Below are 10,636 nucleotides of genomic sequence, written 5' to 3' on the forward strand. Positions count from 1 at the left end.
GTTGCAGTGAGCCGAGATTGCACCACTGCACTCCAGCCTGGGCAACAGAGCAAGACTCCATCTCAAAAACAAAAAAAAAAACAAAAAAAAAACACACTAAAAAAAACTTACTTGGGAGCTCTGGCTCCCAGGGCCTGTGGGGAGTGGGGAGCTGGGAGCTAGAAGGAGGCTGGGTCATGAGAGCAAGTCTTTTCCAGGATGCCAGGACCACACCCGGTAGAGGGCTCAGTTGGAGTTTCAGGGATGAGCATCTGCCTGGAGGGCCTGAAGGAAGCCCATGGAAGGCCATGGCCAAAGGAGCTCATCGCCCTGGGGCCGGAAGAATCTGCCCAGCAGATGGTCCTGCGGAGGATCCAGGAACTTTCTGATTCGGTATGGAGGGAGGGGAGAGACGGGGAGCTGTGAAGACTAAGGTCTTCCTTAGTGGCAAGAAATAAGGCTTTCTGTTTCACCGTTCTGTAACGCCGTTAGGCCGTCTCTCTCAAGGCTCTCTTGTGCTGGGGCTAATGGGAAAGCTTGACTTTCGTTCTTCCTGCCATGCCTGTTTCCACCACTTGGGGTTTTACCCAGTGCCAAGCTGTGGGGTCCTCCAGGTTTGGTCTACAAAGATGATTGCCTGCTTGTCCTCCTGGCTTCCCCAGCTCCCTGGGTTTTTAGGGCTATGCTGCCTCCGTGCATAATCTCGTCTGGACCTGATTGTCACCATCACTGGAAAAGCTGTTGGCAGTGCAGACTCTTTGTCCACCCTAGACTGACTGCACAGAGCATAGAGTTGACAGGATCTGGGGGATTTGCCTGCACATGAAGGCTGGGAATGCCTGCTCTAGAGTCACCCGGTGACTTACCATTTCCCCACTGGCTTCCAGGGGCTCCATCCTACCTCTCCTCAGACTCACTTAGGACACAAAGTCTCAGCTCTCTTACCATCTTCACCATCCCATCCCTGCCAGTCAGCGGACCCTTTTGCTGGTCTGACGGAAGGCCTTCTATCAGTGTCACTATGACATTTTTCTTGCACCCTGGCATCCTCTTCTCCCAAGGGCTAAACTTCCCTAAGAAGGCCAGAAAGTCTTACATCCACCTCCTGTCTGGCCACATCTCTTCCCAAGGACATTATAGAGCCAGACATTGGCATCAATGAAGGGGAAAAGAAGAGAGAAAATTAGAAGGGAAAAAAATAGATATCTCAAAATATCCTGGCCTACAGGTATCCCTGAACCCATTTCTTTTTGGGATTGAATGTCAACTGTGTTGCTGTCTGGCAGTAAGAACTTGGGTGAGGCACTCCAGTCCTCTGCACCTCAGTGACTGCATCTGTGCAATGGAATTATTTATATAGTATCTCCATCCCTTCCCCCAGCACAATGTGTGGCTCCTGATAGTTGATTAATCAGCTCATGCTGCCTGAGTCCACGCCTTTTTCTCTGTGGCTCAGTTGGATGGAAGCTCCACAAGGACAGGGATTTTTGATCTGTTTTCTTCACTGCTCTTTCCCCAGTACCCAGATTAGAGCCTGGCACAGAGTAGGTGCTGGATAACCCTGTTGAATGACTGTAGAACAAATAGCCTGGAGCTGTCCCGGCCCAGGAGGCTCCTCTCTCCTACCCAGGACCGTGGCACACGTCGCAAGGCCGAATGGAACGGTGTCAAGGGTGGTCTCCCTAGACTTAGGAGACCTGGGTTTAGACCCTGTCTTTGCCGTGCTTTTGCTGTAGGACCTTGAGCCAGTGACCACCTTTTTGAGCCTTGCTTCCCCATCTCCAAAATGGGGATAACAGCAGCGCTTACTTCATAGAGCTGTCATGAGGATTAAATGAGATGATCCACCCCCTCAGCCTTTCCTCCCTGTCTCCCTATCCCGTAGGACCAGCAAGACCCCTTCATGCTGGCTGACCTGGACATGCTGGCCAGCCGCCATCAGGCCTTCTGCCAAGCCCTGCCACAGGTCTCACCCTTCTATGCAGTGAAGTGCAACAGTAGCCCTTGGGTGCTGCGTGTCCTGGCCGCCCTGGGCACCGGCTTTGACTGCGCCAGCCAGGTGAGCCTGTGCCCGCCGAGGATTAGGCCAGGCCAGCTGGAAGGGGGGGAGTCCCAGGCTGCTGCTGCTGAGGTCGTGAATAAGTGTCCCCTGTCCCGAGGAACACTTGAAATGTGCTAAGCACACTGCAGGGGGCCTAACATGCATTCTCCTCTATCCTCCCATCCGCTCTGCAAGGTAGCCAGGGGATCTGCATTTCATAGAGGAGGAGACAGCCTTAGGGGGAATCACTTGCCCATGGGCCAACATATGGTAAGAGACAGAGATGATCCATCCAAAGCTGGCATTTTTTTCTTACACCAGGGGTGTAAGAAGGAGATTCAGCAATGTTGAGGAAGGTTAGAGCCGAAGCCCAAGGGTGGGAAGGGGGAGAACTCAGGACGGGAGTATTTTGCTGAGCCTCTTTCCTTCCTTCCTTTCTTTTTAAGACTAGTCAAGTGTAGTAGTGAGAAGTGGGGAAGAGTAGAACAAGGAGTTCATCTGTAACTGACTGTTACAATCAATTGAGATAACTCACCACCTTCGGACCAGCCCTTCCTCCCTTTCTGAGGAACCCTCCACTAAGCAGGATTAAGTGCACCAGCTGCCTCTAGGAAGCCAGCCCATCTCCTCTCTATGGGGCTGAAATTGATGGGAGGGGGTTGGTTCTAAGCTGAGACTATGAGCACCTGGAGCGCAGGGCACGTTGAGACTATGAGCCCCACCCTGCCCTGCCCGGCAGGGACTCCATAATGAGCTCCCCATCAATCCCACCCAGGGCTCCTGCCTAAAAGTGGGGGAACCGGGGATGGGACCCAAACCAAGGGTTCCATCAGGGCAACCTCTTTGGCTCATGCACAGTGTTCCTGTCCCCACATAGTTGGAGGGGGCCAGTGAGGCAGCCCCCAACCCTGGCTCTTGGCCACTCCAGGTGGAACTGGAGCAGGTGCTGGGCCTGGGTGTGGCCCCCTCGCGCATCATCTATGCCAATCCCTGCAAGCCTGCCTCCTACATCCGGTATGCTGCCCGGCACGGGGTGCAACTCCTGACCTTTGACAGCGAGGAGGAGCTCACCAAGGTGGCCCAGCACTACCCTGGGGCCAGGTGAGACCAGCAGGGGTGCAGGCAGGTAGGGTGAGAGTCAGCAGTAAAGAACATATCACCCAACACAGCACACCCCTGACAAATGCTGGCCTGAGACAAGTGAAGGGGAGGACCCTCAAGGCCCAGCCATTTTAAGAGGGTCTGGCAGCTGCCTTTGGAGTGAGACAACCCAGGTTCAAATCCTGGCATTGTTGCTTACCTGATGTATGCATTGGGCACGTCTCTTTTTTTTTTTTTTTGAGACGGAGTCTCACTCTGTTGCCCAGGCTGGAGTGCAGTGGCAAGATCTCAGCTCACTGCAACCTCCGCCTCCCGGGTTCACGCCATTCTCCTGCCTCAGCCTCCTGAGTAACTGGGATTACAGGAGCGTGCCCCCATGCCCGGCTAATTTTTATGTATTTAGTAGAGACAGGGCTTCGCTATGTTGGTCAGGCTGGCTTGAACTTTAACCTTGTGATCCACCTGCCTCGGCCTCCCAAAGTACTGGGATTACAGGCGTGAGCCACCGTGCCCAGTCAAGCCTCTTTTTTTTGAGACGGAGTTTTGCTCTTGTTGCTCAGGCTGGAGCTCAGTGGTGCAATCTCAGCTCACCACAACCTCCGCCTCCTGAGTTCAAGTGATTCTCCTGTCTCAGCCTCCAGAGTAGCTGGGATTACAGGTGCCCGCAACCACATCTGGCTGATTTTTTGTATTTTTAGTAGAGATGGGGTTTCACTGTGTTGGCCAGGCTGATCTCGAATTCCTGACCACAGGTGATCCACCTGCCTCAGCCTCTGAATATTCTGGAATTACAGGCGTGAGCCACTGCGCCCAGCCTGGGCAAGTCTCTTTTAACATTTCTAAAACTCGGTTCCTTCATTTACAACATGGAGGCATGTTGCCTGTCACATAGTAGGTGCTTACCAATGCTATCAGTTTTCTACACTCCCTTCTCTGGGTGTACCTAGGGAAAAGTAGATGTATACACAAGTGTGTTGGGCTGGGGTGATGGCCACATGGATTTGGTGGCATTGGAAAACCTCCCAGATCTGGGAATCAGCTGGGCACAGGTGGGGGTGGTATAAGAAGACCTGGGCCCCTTGGCGTCTCTGGCTGAGTGCTCTCTCCCTCTTCCCTATCCTTGGTGTCCCTCCTCCAAACTGCTCCTCCGGCTGAGGACCCAGGACAGCCAGAGCACCTTCCCTCTGAGTACCAAGTTCGGGGCCAGCCTGGAGGCATGTGGGCACCTGCTAACATCTGCCAGAGACCTGGGGTTGGCCGTGGTCGGAGCCAGGTGAGTGATGCCTGAGGACTCCAGGAGCCCTGGGTTCTGGTCCTTCCCTTGCTGTGGATAACTGCGACAGAGACAGAGAGACACAGTCACACATAAGCCACTGGGACCAAATGCAGAAACAAACAGCTGGAAACATAACTGATTACATTGGTGTAAGTGTAATCATTTGGGGCCCATGGCAAGCTGTGGCCCCTCTCTGGGGCCTGTGAGACCCCATCCGTCTAAAGGGGCAGGATATAATGTGAAGGTTACTCAGGGCCTCCCTGCCCTGAGGCCCCGGGGGGTTTGGGGTCTTGTTGTGAAGTGTCCATGAGGGGAAGGGGAGTCCACATGGCAGTGCTGGGATCATGGGCTCCATGGCAGTGTGTGTCTGAGTGTGTGTACGTGTGAACACTCAGGGTGAGTGCCTCTTCGTGGGTGCCTCGTTGGCCTGAGTGTGCAGGTGTCTAAAAGCACACACTTATGCCAGTGTAATCAGTTATGTTTCCAGCTGTTTGTTTCTGCATTTGGCCTCGGTGGTTTTGTGCCTTATGTGTGACTGTGCCTCTCTGTCTCTGTCGCAGTTATCCACAGTCCGTGTGGCTTTGTGGTTCAGAACTGTGTTTCATGTGTTTCTGTACGTATCTCTCACCATGTCACATGCACTGGCTGTGCTAGCTTCCACGTGGGCTCCAACTGCCAGACACCCCAGAGCTTCACACAGGCCATCGCTGACTGCCGGTGCGTGTTTGAAATGGGCCGTGGGGCTGGGCATGATATGAGCTGCCTGAACATTGGAGGGGGCTTCCCCGGAACGGAGGACTCTGGGCCCAAGTTTGAGGAGGTGAGCTGGCAGGGGTGCTGGGGGTGTTCAGGGAGGTCCGCGTGTGTGCCCAGGCATGTGTGTGTTGGGGGGGAGTCTGTGTTCATCCATGTACCTCTGTGTTTAGGTCTCTCTGGTGTGTCTCTGGGTGTGCTCTGTGTGCACAGGTGGGTAAGTGTGTACGTGCATGTCTTGGCTTTGATATCCCCCAAAAGCAGACTCTGAGACAAACACTTGGATACAAGTAGCTTTTTTGGAGATGATCCATGGAAGCGCCAATGAGGAAGTCAGGAAAGTGAGACAGAAGGGAGAAAAGTCAAAAGAGAATTCATCTATGAGCTAGTTACCACTGTGGGCCCCTGCACGTGTCCCCCTGGGGACAATGTAGAACCTCAGAATCATCCCAGTAGATGACAGGGGGCTTGGTCCTTTATTCACCAACTCCTGTCCCTCTTTGGTTGAAAGCTGTGGTCTGGGGGTGTTAATTTCCCCACATTCCAGCTAGTTTCTGAGGGTGCTGGAGAAAGCCCACAGAGCGAGAAGCAAAGAGGGGCAGGCACTGGAGGCTGGAAATCATCTTGCACAGGGCAGATGAGCTAAGGTAGGCTGAGGGGAGGTGGCACAGGGTGTCCACTGCAGCTGCAGCAAGGGTTCTGGGGCTGTGCCTCTCCGTGTGTCTGTATGTGTGTATGTTTTCTTGTAGAATTCTTGTTAGCATCACCAATACAGTTACAGTTGGGAATTTACATTCCCCGGGTCCACAAGACACTCGTCTTCTTACTTCGCATCGGATTAAATCGCTGCATCTTTGGACTTCTCAGGGAGCCTGGTGGCTAGCAACCCCACACAAGTGACCTCCTGTCTCTCAGCTTCTGTTTCCTCTTTGGTAAACAGGGATAATTCTAATGCCTACCCTGCAGGGTGCCTTGGGGATGAAAGGACTGACGCAGGTAAGGCGCTGGCACAGGCACTGGCACATCAACAAGTGTTGGATGAGTTAACCTCTTCCTGCTGTCCCTCCACCCCATTCCAGATGGCGAGAGTGATCAGTGCTGCCCTGGCCCAAGACTTCCCTGAGGAGCGTGGTGTCAAGGTTATAGCAGAGCCAGGCCGCTTCTATATGGAGTCTGTCTGCATGGCCGCTGTCAACATCATTGCCAAGAAGGCTGTGCTGGAGCCCGGTGGGTGGGCCAGGATGGCACTGGGTGGGGAGGCCACTGTCCAGGCATCCCCAGGCCCTGGAGGAGAGGAAGGGCAGAGGGTTGGGGCTCTGTCCCAGGAGCTGGGGGTCAGAGTAGTGACTGAGCTCTCCCCAGGAGGCAGCCGGAAGCTGATGTATTATCTCAACGATGGCCACTATGGCTCCTTCCGCCTTGGCCACCGAGAGCCTGTCCCAAGGGTTCCCATCATGGTGAAGGTAAGGGGGCCACTCCAGCCCCAAGAGTCTAGTCCCTTACCTTGAGGTGCCTTGTGCTTCCCCCACTGGGAACAGTGGCTGTGCTGGACCCCAGAGGCAGGTCCTGGCCTGCTGCTTAGAGCACACGTGGACACGTACATGATGCTTGCTCACAGGTCACAGCATGGGCAGCAGCTGGCTATGGGGGCCTCATCAGGCAAAGGGGCAATCACCAGAACACAAAGGCATGGGATGTTTTCCAAAATATTGAACTTCTTCTCCCTGGTGGTTAAAGAGCTATTCCCTGAGTCCACCAGGGGCCTCCCTGCCAACACCCTTGCTGCTCAATCCCGCCCATGATCTGGCAACAAAGCTGCGATACCTGACCCTGTAGGGCCAACAGGATCTTCCTCCAGCTCCAGGGCAGTTGTCTCCTGATGTGAGGGGTTGGTATCCGGGCCACACTGCTTTGTAAATATCTTGACTGTTTCTCCTGGCCAGTGAACGTCTTGGTGTGTGCACACATTTGGTCATGTATATGATGTGTGTCTACATGCACGTGCGAGTGCGTATGTGTGTGAAGTGTTTCTGGGTGTGTGTCTTCATATGTGTATTTGCCTCTCTTCCCATCGGGGGGAGTGAGTACTGGATATGGAGGAACCAGTAGGAGACCCTGTGTTTGTTTGGTTCCCACAATAGTTTTCAATTTTAGTTGCCCATATTTAAAAATCTAGACATATTTCATAAAAGACTGGATTTTCTCAGCTCCTCTCAAACATTTGAGAGATCTGATGATACATGGCCTGCAGAAAAACAAGGCAACAAATAATTCAACAGATTAGTCTAGCATGTCAGGGGCTGCAATCTGGAACGGGACTTCCAGCAGTGGCTTTCCCCTTTAGACAGACAGTGACTTTCCAGTTTGTTGTCAGACTTACCTGGCCCATTTCACTCATTTGTGTTACCTGCTGGACCTCTAGGTAATTGAGTTTTCCAACTGCTGCCTTATAGCATTAATGAAGACAACAGCCCCATTTACAGAGGAGGAATCCGAGCCCTTACTTGTAGGCACATCAGACCTGGCCAGGCTGGGCAGGGGCCACAGAGGGATGGGTCCCAGCCAGTGTACATCCGTGTGCCCCTGGGAGTGCCCTTCCGGGTCTTTCAATGGCTTCCAGGTAAGGGATGGGATAGGCCAGCCTGCTGTCTTTTCTGACCCCCTTTCCTATGTCACACAGGAGTTCTGCTCAGAGCCACCCCTCTTCCCCTGCACACTCTATGGTCCCACATGCGATGCCTCTGACAGGCTCTTCTTGGAGGATGTGCGGCTGCCCCAGCTTGATGTAGGCAATTGGCTGGTCTTCCCCTCCATGGGCGCCTACACATCCTCCATGAGCTGCAGCTTCAATGGCTTCCTGCCTGCCACCATCTGCTACACCATGGGCCCCCAGCTCAGGTGCCTGGGGGTTGGGGTTGAAGAGGAAGCAGGAAACCTCACACTCATTTGAGTTTGGGGTGGGAACTGGTCCCAGGGAATCTCCCTTTCCCTGTTGACTCACTGAAGTCAGTGTCCATCTGATCTTTGGGCTCTGATCTGCCTCTGGCCCCCCTCCCAGGGAGGTGGAGAATTGCAAAGAGATCCCCAGGCCCTCTAGCCACTGTCTGGCCCCACTCTTGCTTCAGACGCCCACTGCCCCAGCTCTGCCTCCAGGCCCCAGCTCTGCTGCTGTGTGTGCAGCCTCAGGGCTGTAGACAAAGGCCTTGACACCCACCCTGCATCCCATGCCCTTTCCCCAGGAGTCTTCTGGAGGCAGAGCCTTAACCCAGAGCCGGCTAGGCTGGAGGACTTTAAGACACTCTGGTAGGTAGGCCCCTGGGAACTGTTGGGAGTTGGGATGGCAGGGAGGAGGCAGAGGTTTGGGTAACTATGAAATCCTATGCGAACCTTCCAAAAACATCTTGCTATCATTTTGGGTCAGTTCTTTCCTTTTGTCTTTTTTCTTTTCGTTTCTTTTTTCTTCTGTTTCTTTTCTTTTTTCTTTTCTTTCTTTCATTTTCATTTTCCTTTCTTTTCTTTGTTTCCTCCCTCCCTTCTCTTTCCTTCCCTTTTTCTTTCTTTCCTTTCTTTTTGAGACAGAGTCTTACTCTGTCCCCTAGGCTGGAGTGCAGTGGCATGATCTCGGCTCACTGCAGCCTCGACCTCTCAGGGCTCAGGTGATCCTCCCATCTCAGCCTCCTGAGTAGCTGAGACTATAGGTGTGCACCACCACACCCAGCTAATTTTTATATTTTTGGTAGAGATGGAGTTTTGTCATATTGCCCAGGCTGGTCTCGAGCTTCTGGGCTCAAGCAATCCGCCTGCCTCAGCCTCCCAAAGTGCTGGCATTACAGGCGTGAGCCACCACATGCCTGTGTCTTCGGTCAGGTCTTACACTGACTTTTCTCAGCAGCAGACTGCCCTGCCCATCCTCCTTGTCATGTGTCTCACCATCCCTCCTTTCCCACCCTCTTGAACGGTGGCTGAAGGGGACGCATTAGAAGCTACTTCTTCTCAGAGTGACTACAAAAAATGGGCTATTGATCTCTTATGTTAAATAATGCAGCCCACACACCTGCTCAATTCATACCTAACTGGCGTCAGTTTACAACATTAAATTCATCCTGCCGCTCCTCCCCGCTGTTTATTTACTCACGCCCTTGCCTTGCCCCAGAAAGGGTTTCTATAAAATGCATCAACATATCATAGTGGTTAAGAGCACATCACTGGAATAAGTGATAACTGGGCTCAAATTTAGGCACCACTGTTACTAGCTGTGAACTTGGGCAGGTCAACTAATTTAGTTGAACTCTAGTTTTCCTTGTAAAATGGTGGTAAGAATAATAACTTCCCTGTAGGGTTGTTGGGATTAAGAGAGGGATGAATAAATATATCATTTAGGGCCAGCTTTTCCTTCGGCCAGCCTGCTCTTGCTGGCTCTCCTCCTGGAGTCTAGATGTCACAGAGACCCCATCCTGCATCCTGGGTCTTTTCATAGAGTGTTGGTAGGGTGTCCCACTCAGGCCAAGCCAGGATGTGTGCCCGATGCTAGGGGGACAGGTGAGGCAGGCACAGACCCAGTCCTTGAGAAGTCCTGAGGCCCGTGGAAAGCTAAAGGCAGGCGCAGCTGGCTGCAGCACAGGGAGGACCATGGGACATACTCTGAGGACAGTTCAGGTGGAAGCCATCCTTTCAGAGGAGTGAGTGGCTTCTTGGAAGGAGAGTGGTGGCACCTGGAGGCAGAGCAAAATCAGTAGGTAAAGCAGGCAAGAAGCGTGGCTCAGGTGTGGGAACAACTTGGCCCAGGCATGGGAATGAGCCTCTGCTCAGAGAACAGTGAGTGACCGGGATTGGAGATGAGAAACAGAGATCGCAGAGCCTGGGGACACAGGGTGACCAGTTTGCCTGGATATGTCTGGAACATTCCTGGTGCTAGCACTGTAAACCTGAGTCCTAGGAAGCTCCTGAGTCTTAGGCAAACCAGATGGTTGGGGGGGAGGGGAGAAGGTCGTCATACCCCAAGGCCACATTCCTGCAGCTATAGCAGGTATAGCCACTGATTTCTCAGCTTCTGGCTCAGCCAAGGAAAGTGTCTCCCTGCCTTCAGCAGGATCTCTCCCACCCTCTCTGCTACCACTCAACTCAGCCAGGTCCTCAGGGATCCCAGAGTCCCTGGAGCTGAAGAGGAATTTCCCCCTGACACGTAGGATGCAAAGAGCAGATTGGGGTAACAGAGGCCACTCAGAGAAGCTAGAGGAGCTCAACAGCCCATCCAATCAGGTGCATCTCACGCAGGCATCCCAGAATATCAAATTCCCCTCCTGCAAAATAGTCTTGGTTATGCCCAAACACTCAGAATGTAAGAAGCACGGATTATGGGTTCAGTGCTTAGGGGTGTGAGCAGGCTTTGGGAAATGTGAACTCTATCCAGATGGAAGACATTCCAGTGAGTTTTCTTTGCCCCTGGCGGGGGCGGGGGGGAGAGGGTGAGTGGGTCTATAGACCAT

At 53.1% G+C, this 10,636-nt stretch overlaps 1 protein-coding gene across 1 annotated transcript; it reads left to right on the plus strand.

Annotated features, from left to right (window-relative positions):
* The first annotated feature begins 243 nt into the window (after positions 1 to 243).
* LOC108518553 (antizyme inhibitor 2-like) lies at positions 244 to 8,100 on the plus strand. The gene is made up of 8 exons (XM_017856999.1): positions 244 to 372; positions 1,865 to 2,038; positions 2,949 to 3,121; positions 4,260 to 4,394; positions 5,052 to 5,217; positions 6,230 to 6,377; positions 6,513 to 6,613; positions 7,831 to 8,100. Exons 1-8 carry the CDS (start codon positions 244 to 246, stop codon positions 8,098 to 8,100), a joined length of 1,296 nt encoding a protein of 431 aa, XP_017712488.1.
* Positions 8,101 to 10,636: the final 2,536 nt, after the last annotated feature.

Source organism: Rhinopithecus bieti, unplaced genomic scaffold, assembly GCF_001698545.2.
Source record: "Rhinopithecus bieti isolate Rb0 unplaced genomic scaffold, ASM169854v2 scaffold_44592, whole genome shotgun sequence".
Lineage (NCBI taxonomy): Eukaryota > Metazoa > Chordata > Mammalia > Primates > Cercopithecidae > Rhinopithecus > Rhinopithecus bieti.